The 19,850-nt window shown below is 39.3% G+C and overlaps 1 protein-coding gene across 1 annotated transcript; it reads right to left on the bottom strand.

Moving 5' to 3' along the window:
- Nucleotides 1-3,628: 3,628 nt before the first annotated feature.
- On the bottom strand, nt 3,629-15,894 carry LOC131972325 (polyhomeotic-like protein 2). The gene is made up of 7 exons (XM_059334139.1): nt 15,620-15,894; nt 14,444-14,612; nt 11,590-11,668; nt 10,347-10,458; nt 9,613-9,739; nt 7,482-7,677; nt 3,629-6,464 (listed from the first exon to the last, which is right to left on the bottom strand). The coding sequence occupies exons 2-7, from the start codon at nt 14,585-14,587 to the stop codon at nt 6,310-6,312; spliced, it is 813 nt and encodes a 270-aa protein (XP_059190122.1). The 5' UTR covers nt 14,588-14,612; nt 15,620-15,894; the 3' UTR covers nt 3,629-6,309.
- Between the last annotated feature and the right edge of the window lie 3,956 nt (nt 15,895-19,850).

The following is a 19,850-nucleotide window of genomic DNA, read 5'->3' as shown; positions in this document are numbered from 1 at the left end:
ATTCTTTCAGTCCATTAATTGTGAGGCTAATTTGAAACAAATGAGTTTGTGCGTAGGCTGAAGTGTTTTTTTGCTATTCCTAATGGCCACACTAATAAACCAGCTGATAAGCCAGCCAGTGAGAAGACTTGAGCAATAATTCAAATGGGGATCATTTAAATCATCTGGACTTCTTTCTTCCCTCTCCAAACTAGAACAATAGCTATGTAAGGTGGCTGTGATTGTTGGGCACAGTGGTGTAGGGGAGGGTAGACGCAGGTATACGGGGTATTCCCACGTCTTTTTCTGGTGGTTTACAGTATACCCAACTATCAGACAAAAATCATTGGAGTATATAGGAGACAATACCCACTTCCTCCTCAGTCACCTTCCCATCTAGCCAGTAGTACAGCCACCTCATCAACTACCACGACAGCACTGGTTGGGCACCCTCTGTGTCTGTCACTGGAATCGGGGTCTTGAATGCTGTGAACTGATCCGACAACTGACACTTTGTTTAAAGCACAAATAAAATGAGACACTGACCTAAATACTTTTGTGCTTGTAAAGTTAGCACCTTACCCCCAGGCTATCTCAAGCTATGGATTGTGTTACCATAGTAACGATTGTGGTAGTACCATTGTTGACCCCACTTTTGCCCCCCAGTTTTCTTAAACCAGAGGGGACTTCCTGCCACATACAGATAAGTGATAATGAAGCCCAGCTGAACATACTGTGACTGTGAGGTGACAGCATGATTCGCATCATCCTATTTAACCACTCAGTGTGTCCCATAATAAAAACTCTGCATTTATTATGTTGACAGTCATTTTAAAGTTTTTATCCTTTATTGTATCAGCTGTCTGTATCTTCAGCTCTGGGGTTTTCCCTGTGGTGCTTCAGGATTTGGGATTTTCTGTTGAAGCTTCTTTTTTTCTCCTTTTCATCCTCTACATTTTCTTTGAGCTTTCACTTTCTCGCCTAACGTTCTCACCTGTCAGCCATATGATATTTACTTTGTGCTACAGCTTCACTCATCAACAACAACAAGAGCCTTATAGCGCTTTTGTCTGTTTGAGTGAACAAGGTCGAGTCCTGGAGCAGTTGTTCTCTACATGCTAACTCCAATTAAATGTGCTCCGCTCTCAAGTTTAATACAGTTCAAACACCAACACCTGCTGTGATGTCACTGACTGGGTGGAGACAGGAGTCAACATGCTTTAGAGTTTTAACCAAGAAGATAACAGATGCTTATTTGCCACATGTATTTTTAAAAAAGACACTCTTTGAGTAGAGGCTACAATTGGGCACCCAGTGTACCTTTGAGACACAATTGTGTTTTATAAATGCCTTCACTAAACTGATGACTGCCCATCGTCAACACATCTAGATACATTTATATATGTATAAGCCGTTCTTTGAATAGGTTCTTATTGGTTGTTGTTTTTGGGTCTCAAATTTAAAAAAGAATACATCACATCAATATCATGTACATTTGATTATTCAGCTAGCTTCAACGACCTTAATACATATTAATAAGGCACAAACTTTTCTTTTGTCAATAGAGATTTTTGTCCTGGTGTCGGTGTGTATGTGTTCTTTCTGATTACTTGAAGTTTGTTGAGCTTTTTGATTTTCAGTTGTGGGTTTAATCCAGTCTCTTTGTTTCATGTGAACTACTGAGTGTGCCTTAAGGGAGAAAGACGTTAATTTATTGAATTCACGGCTATAGCCATTATTGATTAAATTGTACTTGAATTGTCTATGATCCTGTTAAACTGAAGTTTAAAAAATGTTTCATTTTGTCTTAAGCTGGGGGGAATAAATCAGTGAATTATGAGGAAATGTTAATTATGTTGTCTGGCATTTTGTTCTATATATTTCTTGTTTTATAGCAGCAATGTTTTTGTCATTTAAGCATACTGGAATAATTATGTACTTAATGTTTCATTAATGATCCATTTAAAGCTTCAGTATTTTATAGCAATACCTGTGCAATGTAAGGACTTTAGCATTGTGACAAACCCACAGAATCATCACCAACTCTGCAGTTCTCCTCAGCTCTACGGAGCTTTCTAGCATCTTTTAGCTCATTGTTTTGGTTTTAAAGCCCACCACCTGTTGGCTAGTTTCCAGCAGCATCAGGCAGCAAATAGCAGAAAGACACAATGAGAGACCAGCTGGTGGAGCATTTAGCAGCTAAAGATTTCTTCACTTTTATCTGGTGCACACAAAGATCACTCGTAATGATTGATAAAGTAGCTGCTGGATGTGGAGGAAAAAACAGTCTTTTCCTAATAACAATATGAGGTGATAATGTCAGTAATGTTTACAGTGTTGTGCTTGCTGCTGTCAACTGGCCTAAAATACTGTTACAAAAATTATATTTATTATTAAATGATTTGCCTGACCCTTCATACCACTCTCAACAACACATCATGTAAGTGAATTTGTGGATTTAATTAATGGAGGGTCAGTAAACAACGTGGATATGTCTTAGGGACCATGAGTCGTGTACTCTAAGGGCTTTTTCACACCTGAAAGTCCAAACCAAGGTCCATGTTCTGTTACATTGTATACATTTGGTCCTGTTGGTTTTGGTTTCACACTGCAAAAGGAATAAGGGACTTTACAAGACAATTCTACTGGACATGTCATCTCCCTGTGGACTTCCGCGGCTCATTTTGTTTTGGTTATGCTGCGTTATTAGGTCGGCCGGCATCTGACCTCAGTGTTACTTCTTTAACGTTTTTACACAAAATGAATCCAGCGAGCCACCTTTTACCTGTGCTAATACTTTTGCTGGTCTTTTGCTACCAGCAGCACCAGCTTAATGAGCAATACATGAGAGTGCTTGGTATTCTCAAGATGAGCCTTCTCATCATGCCAAAACTGTATCACTGTATTATGGCAAAGTCTTTTCCTGTACCATAATTCGAGAGCAGAAGAAGAAAAAAACTTCCTGTCATTGATACGAAGGTCCGAACTATAAAAAAAAGTTGTTTTCACACTGCAAAAGGTTCGGACCTTGGTTGGTTTGGTCCGGACCGAGACCACCTCTTTTGGTCGGACCAAACTTTGGTCCTTTGGTGCGGACCGTGGTCCACGGCACCTTTCACACCTAGAATTTAGGTTCGGATCAAACTGAAAAGTCCTAAAGTCCGTACCAAACAAGATAAGTGTGAAAGCGCCCTAAGGTAAATAGGTCTATCTGGAATTCTCTGAACCGTTTCAGATCAATCTGCACCACCTGAGTGTAACTTCCGTTTCCAATGGGGACGCTCTGGTGTGAGAGCTCTCACTATTCTGCCACTATTTGCTCTGCCTGGGAGGTACGTCACCCCCAGGTAGGACATTTCCACATCCTCTGTGCTTACCCTAAGGGGAAATCAGTAACCATGTGTCTTCTGAGTTGTTGGTATGAAACACAGCTGATGTATTGGCTGTTTAAATGAGAACATGCCTGTCCTTGAGAAAGGACAAGGAGTGCTTTAGCAGTCTGCAGACCTGTGACACTGATGTTCTATCGCCTCCACTGAGGGCCCCACAGCACCTGGACAGACCTCTTCTACACTGCCCACCAACCATCTGGTGTCACCACCTCTCAAAACACTGGGACAAAGCCAAGAGGAACACCATGCAGCAAAGATGTGTGATCCAACTAGTGGAGAGGAACAAGGCACTTGTCAGTTTGGTGAAAAGACTCGTAAGCAAATATATGGTCATTTTCACAACACGTCCAGGTTCTTGACATGAACAAGCACCTTGAATTTTCTTTTCTTACTCCACTATATTTAGCTGCCAGCTTAAGTTACTTTTCAGTTCAAGATTTAACATAAAAACATGATCAATTTAAAGTGATTAGACATTTTTTAATTAAACTCCTAACAGTATATCAAGTATGAAAATGAGCCCTATCTTAAAAAATAAATAAAACAGTACTTTTACTTTTGTTACTTTACATTTGATGCTGATACTTTTGTACTTTTACCTCAGCAAGTTTTGAATGCAGGACTTAAACTTGTAGTGGAGTCATGGTATTAGTACTTTTTCTTAAGGGATCTGAATGCTTTTTCCACGACTGGTCTCTTGTGAAGTCACAGCCGTGACCCAATAACCACTGCATCTCAACTGCCACTAAAGAAACCAGTTTTATTCCAAAATAACATACTGTTAACAAAATACACCTTTGAGTGTTGACCAGTAAAAATTACAGCAAGCTTTTTCCAAAAAACTTTCAACAGTTTTGGAATACCACTACTCCAAGATTATGATGGGGTATTAGGTTGTTTTGTTTTTTTCTTCTAAAAATAGAACATTATACTTTGGAATACAACCTTTCGAACATTTATGGCATCTGTAGTTAGCAACTAGAATACATTTCTAGTGACAGCTACTCAGCAGTGACACTCACTTGACTTTGGTAAAAGTACATTGAAATGACAAACGAACTATCCATAGCTTCCAAACTTCTCAATGATTCAAGACCGAATCATATTTCCATGTCAATATGTCACCATAGGTACTTCTGACAGTCATGTCGTGTGTGTGTGTGTGCATAGACTCTACCCGCTCATTGTAATGAAAATCACTGTTTGCATTCATTCTTATCCACTTTTCCTGATACAGAGCTGTACCAGTGGGTGTCAACAGAACATCTGCATTAAAATGGCTTTGCTACATGAAAAAAATCATGTCATTTATCAACAAGCATCAGAAAAACATAGGAGAAAATACAAGTAGTCTAAGCAGATATTAAGTCGACCAAATTGACAGAGCTGAATCCCTTTCTGATCAAATTTAGCCCAACATTTGTAGAAACTATTCAAACGGCACTGAAGAGCTGAATCCATACAATCACATTTTACATGTGTCAGTGTTGTCATGGCCCTGTACAGAGACACTGTGACTCAGAAGTATAAATAAGAACAGATTTGTTTTTTGAGTAAGAATGTGTGATATCATCAGACAGAGAGCTTTTGAGTTGTTGGATGTTTATTTTTTCCCAACTGGAATGGAGTCAGGCTAGCAGTTTCCCACCATTCCCAGTTTTGCCCTGAACACACTCTGTGGGCTCTGTGGGAGATATCTGAACTCTGAATCAGGACTCAAACTACCATCACAGTCAACGCATCGCCATCTTAGGAACTGAGCAACTCATAAAATTCACGTACACACATCCTTCTACCTTGAGAGGACCCTTCATTGATATAATGCACTTCTTATCCCCTAACCCTGACCTGAACCTTCAAACCAAGTCTTAACCCTGAACCAGGCCTGTGAAGAAGTGAGGAACGGCCAAATGTCCTCACTCTTGGCTAAAAACGTATTCCAGCCGGTACTATGCAGGTAAAAGTGCACGCACATGCATGCAGAAAACATAAAGTCACAAATAAACTGAGAAACTCAGTCTACTGATGACATTACAAAGAAAAATGTCTTGCACTGAAGTTGACAGTCAACCATGTACAATCAATGACAGCTCAGGCTCTTTTTCAAAAATGGAGAGGTGCTCAGTGCCGTCACCGGTAGCTGGAGGGGACATTTCAGCAATACCACTAAATGAAATGGGATTTTCTTTTCTATAGCTTCCCTTCTTGACATTCCTTCCTCTATGGTTTGTATTGATTTTAATGGATGAGTTCTTGGTCAGAGAAAAATCATGCATTTATGTACCTGGTGTCATTTTTTCCACATTTTAAGTGCTACCATCCACTGAGTTTGTATTTACAAAACACTGTGAAGAATTTAATGAGCGGCTCAGTGTCTGAAATGTTCACAGTTGGCAGTGCAAAGCCTTGATAGGTAGAATCAAAGTCCTGGATCAGGATAAAGTCACTGTAGCTCTGGACAGGATGCACAGCATACGATCATGGAATAAAGCAGGTATATTTTTGGACTGACTAAAACAGCAAGCACAGATCTGAAATCTCCAAATTTCCATCATGCTCTTCTGAGAAATACTAAAACAACTGAACTGCTAACCTTAAGCCTCTCTTGTAGCAACCCAGGGTACAGTAATAGGTCATAAAAAACAATATGTTCTCAATGAGACACTTTTCCCAACAAATGTCTAGCAAACACACCCTTTTTGTCAAATTATGGGCTCAAGTTTTCCTGCCTCCAGAGTGAAGTTAGTAGTGTAAAAGTTGAGTCCAACAGTCCAAGCTGAAGTCCTCTTGTTCAGCAGGCCATGACAAAATGTCACTTAAACAAGTTTGGCCCAGTCCCTGAACTCAACACGTGGGATCCTGAGCACATCGTATTTGTCCAGTCACAGTAGAGCAGTGTGTGTGTGTGTGTGTGTGTGTGTGTCAACGGTGAGATGGGCTATGAGTCTCTAAGTGTGCTAATCTGGGCAAAGATCTTGAGTGCCGGGCCCAATTTGATATTCATGGTTCCCATGAGATGGTCTTCTTTCAGCAGCAGCAGTGCCTGTCCATCGATCTCCTGAGAGCGGAACTCCTCGGCGATCTCCAGACAACCTGCAGCCACAAACAGTCAGTCTACACCAGCGCTCCACAGGACACTGCATGGCCTAATCATCATGATAATCACCATGACAACTAACACTCATGCTGTGTTCCAATACCAATACTTCCCATACTTGGTTTGAGTACGCATGATTCTGATTGCGGCAAAAAGAAGTGTGCCTAAAGGACCCGGATGTTGTCCTCATAACGGTCAAAACGCTGAGTGTGGAACGATGTACACTATACGCACTCAACGGCCGCCATCTTGTCTACGTAGCGGAAGAGACGGAGCCAGGCAGAGCTCGAAAAAAATGTTTGTAATGGCGGCCGACGACGCTGGCGCATTCTCCACATTTGCTGTGTTAATGGAGCCATATTGCCGGATTGTAGAAGTAAAGATTAAACAACACAAAGGATAATTTTTTCGCCGTTCAAAGCCGGAAGTTTTTCGCGGGTGACGAGCTGCGGCGGCTGTCGCGAGCGTCATTTCCGGTAAGTGCACCACGGAGTATTAGATTTGGAACAACACTCACCTGCTGAAATCTGCGTACTTAGTAAGTGCGGATAGTGTGCTGCGTTTAAGTGTACTCATGGAAGTATGGGTATTGGAACACAGCCTTAGTCTGCATCAGAATTCATAATTCATTTTTTACATGGTTGGCATGAGAAGTCCAACGGAATAGTTGTTTTTAACTTATTAGCTTTTATTTTTGTTTCTTTATTTCAGAATGAATAAATAAATATATATATATATATATATATATAATATTTTGAGGTCCATCAGAAATGTTTTTTTTTTTTTTTTTTTTACAAGAAATTACAATTTTCTCATGTTCAATAATGATCAGCACAGAAGTGGGGACTGTAGAATTGATCAGGACCTCCAAGACCACCACTCATACTGTTTATTAAGAGTGCATTAGTAACTGTCAGTTAGAGGAACAAGTCTGCGTGCCTCCTCTCTCTTTCATCATTCAAATCATGTCAAAGGCAAAGGATGTGGAGGTGAAGCGTCCAGGCAGCACCCACCTGGCAGAAGGGAGATGAACTCATAGACGTCCTCTATGTTCCACTGGCCAGGATCACTGGGCAGGAAGCTGTGGGGCTGCGTGGCCGACAGGGGGGACAGGGCTCCTTTGTAGACAGATAAGTCTGAGCACTGGCTGGACTCTCCATGAGCAGGATGGACCGAGTGACCAGTGGACAGAGCAGCAGTAGCCGACTTCTGAGGGAGCAGTCAGAGTCACAATACAAGACATGTCAAAGACTGAGCAGAAAGGAGCCATGATGCCTCCGACATGATGACGGGATCTAATGTTATATGGGTCATTCATTACAAACACATCTGCAGTGGACCTCCCAGTTATTAAATTCATGGGATCTTGGTAAATCTAAGCTCTACTCCAAATACTGGTTATCCAAAGTAGTTAGCAATATTTGGTGTCAGAAATGATGCATCCCAAACTGCAGCAGATGCACACTTTTTTTAATTGGTGCACTCGCTTCGTGCACTTTTATGTCAGCTGTGAATCTTCCTCACCAACTGCTTATCTTTCACTGGATTGGGTTGAAATTTGTACTGGATTTATACCTAAACTCCCAGGACTCTTAAGGAGTCATGTAGACCATTATTGCTGAATGTTTTACATTTAGCAAATGAATAATATACATTTAAGACACATATTAGTTGCTGCTTAACAATCTAAATCTCTCAGACATATATGAATGCAATCATTTTTTTCTTATTTTCCTTACTGCATTTCATGATGGTCTCAGGCAAAACGTCATCATCATTGTGATATGCTTGTTAAATATAAAGTGTTTCATTTTGTATCCAGATGTCTGTTTAGTGCATGAGATAACTCATCAGCATCTTTTAAAGCCATGAAGGAATGAAAGAAGCTGAGGTTAAAATGGATATTAACCCTTTGATGCACAACATGGGTCTAAAGTAACCCGACTGAGTATTTAATTTTCTATATATCTTTGCAATAAATTAATTTCATCATTCAGTATTCCAGCTTTTCCTCAATCAATTTGTTTTTGATTATCATACATCCTAATTTTTTGTTTTTCATTTCTTACTTTTTGCATAAAAACCCTTTTTTCATCACTACGCTTCTAATGCACAACATGGGTCAAAAATGTCATTATGGGGTATTGTGTGTATAATTTTAAGGAAAAATTAATTTAATCAATTTTGGAATAAGGCTGAAACATAAAAAAAATGTGGAAAAAGTAAAGCGCTGTGAAAACCTTCCAGATACAGTGTATATGTGACAAAATGATACATAAACATGTTAAATATATTAAATATATGAGTGTGGAAAGTAACTATTTGAAACAAATTACTATTATTATAGTATTAGGTCATTTAATTTTAAATCAAATTTGGATGAATGAGTCATTTTTGACCCATGTTGTGCATTAGGAGGGTTGTCCATATGTTGTGCATCAAAGGGTTAAGCAAAGAGTTCTGACAACTTGTTCTTTTTATAACTTTTCATATGCATGTAATACTTTGATATTTGTACCCTGCATATTTTTATGAAGTGTGTTATTACGCGTGTCTGTGTGTATATCCCATTAACCAATAGGTTGTTGGTCCATGTGTGTGTTGATGAGAAGTTCCGTTCTGTTTGTTTCACTTGAAATTAATGTATTTTTGAACATGGTCGAATCCATGAGAGAAGGATCTTTTGTATCTCTCCGTCCTGCAACAGAGAGAGAGGAGCCATCCACTGCTGTTTTTTTGGCGCATAAAGGTTTTGTGTAGCAGATGATCTGGTATTTCAAGATGACCTGGAACATGTTGACAGGTCATCTCTCCACCACCTCCTCCAGTGTGTCCAACCTGGCTCCAACCACAGAACCAGCTCTTTTGACCATTATTAACTATTTAGCTAGATCTGTGGCCGTCAGCTTTTTATACAGGACCAAATCACTTCTAGATGTGTTAGAACATAGGGATTCTTTACAGAATTAAAGTATTATTAATTGAAGAGAAAACATGTCAGTTAAAAAAAAGGTCTGATAAAGAAGGCATGTTAGATTGATTCAATAGAATACAGGTTTCTGTTACATATAGCAGTCAGTTATTAATAATAATAATAATAATAATAATAATAATAATAAAAGTCAAAGCTCACTGTTGCCTCACCTTCTTCCTTGAGTCTAAACTGCAGTTTTTGTGATTTCCGTTCACTGCTCTTTGTTTCTTCATGTTCTCCAGGGTGGTTTTGCGGTTTGGGAAGAGACCCATTCTCTTCGTGCATCCCACATTGTAACTACAAAGAAAATTAACATGGTAGGCTGAAAGTTAGTTTTAAAGACAATATGCGAACTGTGATGATGGTAGCAGTGAATTTAAAATCACAGCAGAAATGTCTGTAGCAGTAGCAGTTATAATAAGACCTATGACTTATACGGATGAGATAATAGTAGTGGGTGTCTAACAGGACCACAGGAACGACCTGGATCCAACCACCATCTATGCAGATAGTAGTAGTATTGATTAGATAGTGAAGTGTTTAGTGGTCCCAACAATTCCAGCTGATGGCATCTTATCAGTTTCAGGAGTCACATTTTCCAGTCAAACTTCTATTTATATATCAATAATTCAAGATGATCAACTTAAGTTTCAACCAGGACCTTCAGTATTTAGTATATAAAGAAAGTATACCAAGTTTAGGAATTTAGAGCTGTTATTCCAATTATTCCAATGTCCAATGTACATAGTTAATCAACATCATTTGACCGCAGATATCAAATATTAAAGGACTCACATGAGGATCGGCAACAGAGAACATAATTGGGACACAGTTTCAACCACTGTGAATAGTTGAAAAAGGAGAAAACTAAAAAGATGGAAATGTCTTCCCTGCCCTGCCTTACCGTTTGGCGCACACATTGGAACAGAACCTCTTGGACCTTTTGAAGATGTAGGCAAAATCCACCCTGCCACACAGCTCACAGGTCAGCATGGGCTCCTGCTGGACTTTTAACTCTGAGGAAACACAGTCAGATGGATATAAACAAACACCAGGGGCATAGCAGAGGTATAATTACCACTAACATCCACTGAAAAGACATCTGTGTAGACAAGACCTGGCACACAGTATCCAATCTTTCATATTACCACCTGTAGCACTCAGCTGTGTACAGGCCTGAGAGGGCCAAGAGGGAGCTGTGCCTGAAAGCAAAGCTCTCAATTTATGAAATGAGATTGCTCATACAAGTGGCCAAGATGAGTTTCATTCGCAAGGATCGCCCCTAGAGCCTCAATATGCTGTTGGCTCCCTCATTCTTCACACAACTCTTTACATCACTGTCCCTCTTTGTGTCAGCAGACCTTACACCTCACCTTCAGGTGCATCCATCAGAACAGGTAAAAACACTAATGCCTTTAGAGTTGGGGGAGATCCTTGGTTCCTTCAGAAGGAGCCAGCTTGAATATACACAGAAGGACGTTTTGTAACAAATCCAATTATATGGCGGGTATACAAATGGAAGGTCATCATGAGATTGTTACGAATGTTGGGAATTAAGGATGACTCTTTTATGAATCAATGATGACCTTGCACAGGGTGTCAAATCGTTAATAAAAGGGTGTTATCATAAAGCTATCCCTCCCATAAGGATACCAAATATGTAAGGATGAACCGGAGCAACACTTGTGTTGATCTCACGGTTCAAAAGTGTGCTTAGATGGCTATCAGAATAGTTAATAATTATCATAAATAATTATTAATTATAATAAATGATATGACTTGATTTGCTCTAAGTCATAGCTCGTTGGGGGCACCATCTGTAAAACAGAAAATGATAGCCAATTCACCTAAATCTCGTAAAGTTACTTAGTAACTATCAATTTGGAAGAAATAGTTTAAGTATTAAGTGAAAATAGTAAGAAAATTTGGCACGACTCGTTCAGATACATTTTGGAGAAATTGTGGCATTTCATTAAAAATATCACAATGGATCCAAAGGTGGCACTACTGGGTCTAATACAGAAGGGCATTGATGGAAGAGGAAATAATATCTTTAGAATATTATTAACAGCAGCGATTGATTGATTGCACTAACATCAAGTGGTTAAAACCGTATTTTAAAACCATTTTAAAACTACATAACTCACCCTTTGGTGAGAAGCCATCCATCTTTGAGTCTGCAGTGTGTCTCCTTAAGCTCTCAATTGAGAAAGATGGGCGTTCCACCTGCAGACAGAAAAATATTATTGCAGCTGATCCCACTGCATAAGACTGAAAATAATCACTGATTATAATGTACAAATATGGTCTGTTTCTTGCATGAACTGGAATAATGAGTATGGAAAAAAGATGAATGAATATATAGTGGCAAGAAAAAGTATGTGAAGCCTTTGAAATGACCTAGTTTTCTGCATTAATTTGTCATAAAAGGTGGTCTGATCTGTATCTAAGTCCAAAAAATAGACAAACACAATATGCTTAACCTAATACCACACAAACAATTACAATATTTCATGTTCTTATTGAACACATCCATTAAACATTCATAGTGATGGGGGAAAAAGTAAGTGAACCTTTGATTTAATAACTGGTCGAACTTCCTTTGGCAACAATAACCTCAACCAAACACTTCTGATAGCTGCTGATCAGACCTAAAAACGTACTAAACATCTCCATTTGTGGAGAATTTGTGTCATTGTGGACTGGTGACTACCTGAAGTGAGATTACTTTGTAACCCCTTCCAGTCTGACACAAATCAACAATTCCTGACCGCAGGTCTTCAGAGATCTCTTTTTTGCGAGGCATGGTTCACATCAGCAGATGCTTCTTGTGAATGGCAAACTCAAAAAGTTTGAGTGTTTTTTAAAGGTCAATGCATCTCTGCAACTCACTCAAAATGTATTTCATTGTTGCTTCCAACAGCTGGTCATGGTCCACATAAAAGACAGCATCAACCTCAATGTGGACTCCCATCAATACGCCAACAGGAAGAACCGGTCTACGTGTGAGGCTATTTCATTTGTCATCCACTCAGCCCTCACTCATCTGGAGAGTAGGGATTCCTATGCCAGACTGCTCTTTCTGGACTAGTCTCAATCAAGGCCTGCTTCTTCCCAGGGTCTGTGAGACTGATAAACTCTTAACATCACTACTGATCCCTACTTCACTACCTCAGTGAACTATAGGCTGCTGCTATGAACACTATGCTTTTATTAACCATGCTGCTTTCTTCTATTTATGTGATCTTTTATTTATTCTTAGATATGATGTTTTTCTTTTCTTTTTCATTTTAGATGACTATTTTAGCTTTATTCTGATTTCACACTGAATGCAAATCTTGTTCTCTTCTTGTTTTTGAGTAACAACAATAAATGAACCATGAACCTAAAAGGTGTCATTGATAGAGGTCGACCGATATATAGGCCGGCAGATATATCGGGCCGATATTTGGTTTTTTTTACTTGTATTGACATCGGCCGTTACGTGTGTGCGTTTGCCGATCAATTAGCCCATTTCACTGAGCCAACAGCAGGTAAGGCTCGGTGCAACATCTGCCATTCTCTGGTGAGCTGCTGCTGATACCGGAAAAAAGAAAACCCCTTCCAATATGTGGATCATCTGAGGCGCCCTCACCTCCAGGCCTAGAACAACATACACATTGTTTGATATCCAACTGTTGATATGTTTTGTTTGTTTTGTTAATAAATGTTTCTTTTTTTGTTTAAATTGAGTCATTTGTCATCTGACAAACATGCTGACTGAAATCTGTCTTCAAATTCTCCCCAGGTGGAAATCTTCAAGAGTGCAACATCCCACTACTCACAGGCTGTCACATGCAGAATGCAATGACTTCAGCATCTGTATTGACAGATCCTTGGACCTTAAATGAATAAGTGTTGTTCTGTTTGACCTTATCACAAAGTTTCCTGGTGTTTCTGACACTTTTCTGGCTGGGTTTGCCCTGCGTGAGCTCGACCAAGCTCATCAACTGAAATACAGCTACAAGTTTTTTTGTTCAGTGCAGTGCAATACCTTGCACCGCAGCTGGATTCTTACAATATCCGGAGATCCAGTGAGAATCTCAGGCTCACAAGATCAGATAGGTAACAGTTAGGCTCAGGTTCAAATCAACAATGGCGGTTAGCATAGATGCTTCAACAGCTAAGTTAAATCAGACCTGATGAAAAATTCTTCATTAAAAGAAGAGCAAAGAACAGCACTCACTGGTTTCCTTCTACATTGCAACAGCCACAGCGAGGCCCTTTTTGTGACAGTGATAATAAATCCTGCGGAAGCACGGTGCACTGTATGTAGACATGTGGACTAAACAGTTCCTTTAGGAATCAACTCACCTAGACATCTTTCACCTGACAACTGTCGCTACTAACTGAGCAAGGCACCTTTATCTGTGGTCGTCAAGAGTTGAGAAATGTTTGATGTTAACATAGCATTAAAACGCTGCACCTCTTTACAGTCACCCCAACCACATTACAGTGGAGGATAGGTGGGACAAATAGCATACATACCGTAACACCTCAATGCTGAGCAACAACAACAATGGTAGAAAAATGAATATTGCTGGCCACAAATACTGGTATGTCCTTTCTCCCTACGTGTTTGAGTGACCCCTTTGGCCAGAACAAGACTTTTACCATAAAGCAATTATGCAATTTTAAAGCATTTAAGCAATTTCCTGCCCGGGAAAAGTATTCTGATGAATAGGATTCTGATGAATATTCATTATCATGGCGTCTCAGCTAAAAAAAAAACACTGACATCAGTAGAGTTCCTGGTGTTCTCAGCTGGAAAAAATCATTTGGTGGACACGCAACCTGATAAACACCAGCGATTGTCCATCCAATGAAAATTTTGTGGGAGGTTAGGATATTAACCAACTGATCAACCAACCGACCAGAAGGCATTAGCCATGTTTCATACGCAGAATCTTTTCACAGAAATAAGTGTATTTGGGACTTCACATGTAGAGCTGGTGTACTCACAGGGAAAGGCTCAGCTCCCTCCTGGATAACGAAGCCTTCTATCAGATGGGTGAGGATGTGGGACTTGACTAGGGCCTGGGCTGGCTTGCTCTCTCCATTTTGTTGGCTGCTGTTGCTGTTAGTGTTCCCATTCCCAGAGGTCATGACTGGAGCCCAGGCTGCCCCTCACCTGTCAATACAAGTCGCATGACACATTTAAAAACAAGCGCTGACCATCTGCCCCCCAATGGCTGCTTTTCACATAAACAAAGAATGCAACGCTCAAATAATTTATGGCAGTTTAATGTTGCACTATGTCTTGGAAAAAGTAGTGTTCGTGTCATTTTGCTTGACATATAACAGGTGGTATTTTGACCTGCTTATGAATTTGGCATCGATATAATCCATTAAAGCAGCATGTCATGTTTTGTAATTTGCCAGCTTTATTTATTGAGCAATCATCATTGCACTTAGTTGTATGTATTGAGAATTCAGTTCAATAAGAAGTGCCAATGCCAGTGGATCCCAATGTGTAACCACCCGACTGAGAATGTGATCACTTTTTGTTGCGATGGATTGAAAACCCTGAATTACCATGACATGACTGTGATCACTTGTTTATTTTCTAGATTTATTGTCCTTGTGCTTATCCGGTGTGCTTATTTGTGAGTAGGTACATTGAGTGCAATGAAACAAACGTATTGTATGTGTACACATTGGCCAATAAAGGTGGTTGTGACCCCACAGGGTCTCTGTGCTACTGTTGTTGTTGTTGTTGTTCCCATCGGCTTAATAAGACGCCGTGATTATTAGAGTAGAAAATAAATTTGCAATACCTAGCATACACATAAAGTAATCTAGTAAAGTTAGAAGTTTTAGCAAAATAGCGTTTTCTCTTATCAAGTTGACCGACTAATGAATGAATACTCACTAAGCGTTATTTAGCAGGCTAACATTAACGAAGAGAAGCCTTTAGCAGAGTCCTTGTTTATCTTTCAATTAAACAATATAAATTAAATGGAGGTCATCAAACCAATTCAATAGCCTACCTTAACTTCCAATGTGATTGTCGTAAACTTATAGCTAAAGTTAACCGAGTGGTTCACTTTATGGGGATTTGCTAGTTGAATATGAACCGACCCAAACATCATTAAAACCCATTTATACAACAGGAAGACTTCAGAGAAGTTAGCTTACTTTAACAGTAGAAACCACCTCTGAATGAGTTAGAAATCGGCGCTCCGCTCGGTAACAATGGTAGAGGGAAGAGCAGCTCTTTGTTCACAGGCTCCGAGCAGCTTTCATTAACTTCACTCCTCCTCAGCACGGCGAGGAGCCTGTCCGCCTCCAGCCACACAACTAACCGGTGAACAACCCGTTAACCGAGCCGCCCGTTAAACGACGGCATGCAAAGTTACCAACTGTTTCATATCCTCAGTGTTTCTTATTCCAGCAGCAGACACAACAACCTCTCGGTGCGGACGTGTGCTCACAGACAAGCCATGGATATTTACATGAACGACTTCCGGCAGTGACCTTCACAATTAAAGCTTATTTAGCCATTTGTTTTTTGTTTCTTTTCTTTTTGCAAAATGTGTAACTTATCATTTTATTTGATAATAATATAGTCAATGTTAAGAGAAACAATTTGGATTTGCTCATCATAGGTTTAGTCTCTTTAGAAAAAAAATGTTTGACAAGAAAGACAAACTATTCCACTGAGCCATAAACAAACCCAGTCCTATTCATATATATTCATATTAATAGGTCCTATTTATATATAGTCTATGGGCCAGTCCCCAGGGCCGGTCCTATGTATATACAGTCTATGGGCCGGTTCTATTTATATACAGTCTATGGGCCGGTCCTATTTATATACAGTCTATGGGCCGGTCCCCAGGGCCGGTCCTATGTATATATACATAGGACCGGCCCTGGGGACCGGCCCCTAGACTGTATATATACAGTCTAGGGGCCGGTCCCCAGGGCCGGTCCTATTTACATACAGTCTAGGGGCCGGTCTCAGGGCTCAGTAACCTAATTTCATCTCAACATCTCTAAATAGTGGCCCTCTTAGCAGTTATCATAAACATGAACACAACACAACACAGTCCGTTACAACATACACAGCCTGAGCTTTTTAAACGAGTTTATTTTGAAGTATGCAACCGGAAGATGAGAGTCGCTGCTGCGGACTTTGTACTTCGCTGACTTCCAGCAGCGGGATGCCTGTTCAGAGCAGTCCCATCTCTGCAGAGAGCCTGTCCTGAGATAGTAAACCAGCTGCAGCACCAGTCTCATGTCATCACTGGTCTTGATGAAAAAAGAGTGTTTCGCTTCTGGGACACTGTCCTCTGCTTCCATCAAAAGAAGATTCATAAAGAAGAGCAGGGTCGCTCCGAGGGGGCAGCAGGATGCGGACAGCGACTGTCAGCTGTGCAGGTGAGTCACACTAAACTCTCACAGATAGTTTAAATTCACTGTGAGAATAACACAATCTACTGATGAACTAATAGTCAACATACGGTTTTCCAGCAGGTCAGACTTTTAAATGTAGTCAGTTACCCTACTGACTGCAAATTACACGCCAATTTCTGTAATTATAAATGTAGTTATTTGGATTCACGAAAGAAAAAGAAAATAATTCTGAGCCAAATAATTAAATTATGTGAAATCAAACATTGAAAATATTGTGCCTTACACTTAAAGAAAGGACACAGTCACAGAAATGCTTTCTCTTTAAACATCCAAAAGCATTTTAAAAACAAATGCATTTTGCATATTTTACATCTACAGTCGATCAGATGAAATTACCTTTACAGAAACAGCACAAACCAACGGTATATCCTACAGTGCGGAGTCTGCAGCATGTGGGATGCGGTCTCTTTCTTTAGTATACGTTTTTGATGCTGTATTTTTATTAAAGGCCACTTTCTTAAAATGTTCATCTTAAACTTAGAATTAGAAAAAAAATGTAAGTCAGGTCGCCATTTACAAAACTGGCAACCTGGAAGCCTGAGAGGAAAGTCTCACTTTGATATACAGGAGGAAATACTCGGCATTTAGAACAGGGCGAAACAAATGATGTCAGACGGCCCCTCATGGGTTATAAGCATGGTGTTTATCATGAAAACATCTTTTTAAAGATGCGATTAAAAATGTAATGATTAATAGTGTAATTTTTAAAAATGTAATCCGGGCTGATTGCAGTTACTTATTTTTGTATCTGATTATGTTATCCCAATCACACGAACTCTGTTAGATTCTTTTGTAAAAACATGATTTTATTTTGTTGTCTTTGTTTTTGTTTTGTTTTTGTAACCGAAATAAAGCATTCATTCATTCATTCATTCATAGCCAACCCTGGAGGACCAGGCCCCTGTGTTCACACTGACCTGGCTTTCTATCATTTAGGGCTTCAATTATTACATTCATTACCAATTATTACAAAGATTTTAGATTCAATCCACTGTCACATTTGCTGTCAATCAATCTTTCTATTGATATATATACAGAAAAACTGATTTAGACATCATCAGCATACATTTAATTAATAATTGACAAGTCATATTTATATTATGTAGCTTGTTATTTCATATCTTTATACAGTGGATCAACAGCTGTTATGGATCAAAAAGCATGGGACATAATCTTTTCTACACTAATGCTGTTTTAAAAATGTGCTGATAGTCATCAAGTAGATAGTTTACATTGATTTTATGTTTTTCCATGACACTTGAACGTAATGCTGCCGTGCAAGTTTCACTGCTTAAGTAATTTAATAAATATACAAATATCAGTAAGATGGTAATCTGCATGAGAAGAAAGAAGAAAACAAAACAAAAAAAATTTAAAACGATCATCCGCTAGTGATCAACTTGGCCTGGACAGACCTGTTCACTATTAGTGGTTTCTACTGTATCGTGATATCTCAGGGAATACCAGCCATGTCTGCTTTTGCACAAAGGAAGGTGATCATAGTCTAACCATTTTCCACTAAATTGTAAGCAAAAAATGTGTCTTCTGTCTTCATGTATGACACATTTTAGTGCAGCTAGCTCATATCTGCACAGGTGTGAACACATTACATAGAGATGTAAAATCACAGGTTTTCTCACATTGCTTTGTAATCATCTTAACATGTTACCATGGAAACCTCAATGTTTGGGCAAACACAATATCACGATTACACACATTTGTGTTTATTTTATTTTATTTTTTTATTTTTTCTTTATATTTTTTTTATTGGAAATTAGCATTCATAAGCATCAGTACAAGACATAACTTATTCCACAGCTGTTTTCCATATTTTTGTTTTTTAAAGGGTACATTAGAACAAAGAACCACAAAAGAAAAATAAATACAAAACAAAACAAAAAACATAGGGAGGCAAAAAAGCAGAGAAACAGAAACATTAACAATTATGCTAAAAATACCAATACATAAATAAACACAGGATGCCAAGTATGCTCATTAAAAAAATAAAAAATAAAAAAAGATTTTTAAAAATACCTTAATAAAATAAATGAAAATTGGATGCATCAGATCAACTCAGTTGGGGTCCAGAGAGGTGAGGGTACTCACATAGTGTTTATTTTGTACCAAAAGGTTTATGGAAGTAGAATACTTCTTTCAAAATAAGTATTGATTCTAATATGTATCTATAAAACATTGTCATTTAAACACCAAATGGTGAATAATGGCAATTCTTGGACCAATTAAAACAAGTTGAGGCTTCTGACAACACATATAAGGGCTGTTTTTTGGTACAATATTACTGACTCTGAACTCCACACATACATTTTAGACAGTGGCATTGCGGAATGCATCTTTTTTTCTTGAAATAACTAACAAAGAGACAAATATTCCCACTGCACGCAGCAGTTGTGAAGGTGAGAGAATGTGGACTTTTGCCTTTAGGCATGTTAGGATGACACTATGTGCGAAGCAGTTAGTTTGAAGCTTACTGAGCATCCCTCCGTAATTCACCAGTTGTATTCTTGTTTTTCCAGGTGTTCCTCACTTTCCCTGTCTGGCAGTAGTCTCACTGTTCGGCGGATTTTGACAGCTTGCGTCCTCTCTTTCCTGGCCCTGCTTGGCTCAGTATCCATCGACCTCAGCTCCAACTTTGACCTGCTGCGCACTACAGAGGCTGCTTACAACGAGCTTACTTCATGTCGGACAATCGCTATCCGGCAACTTGTCAATAAGCTTCAAAAGATGAGATGTCTATTTACCAAAGACATGGGCAATGAGACAGTGGAGGCAAGTTTTTCAGAGTTGGTGTTTCCTGTCATCAGTCATCTCTGTGCTGAAATGGCAGGGCACAGCAATGGCCATGGACTCCCTTGTAGTGTTGAATTGACTGGGTTTTGCCAGGAAGTGAGGTGGAGTGTTCAAGGATTTCTAAATGCTTCATTGGATACAA

This window comes from Centropristis striata, chromosome 5 (assembly GCF_030273125.1).
Source record: "Centropristis striata isolate RG_2023a ecotype Rhode Island chromosome 5, C.striata_1.0, whole genome shotgun sequence".
NCBI lineage: Eukaryota > Metazoa > Chordata > Actinopteri > Perciformes > Serranidae > Centropristis > Centropristis striata.
Note: the sequence above shows the minus strand (reverse complement) of the source record. Positions and strands in the feature narration are given on the sequence as shown.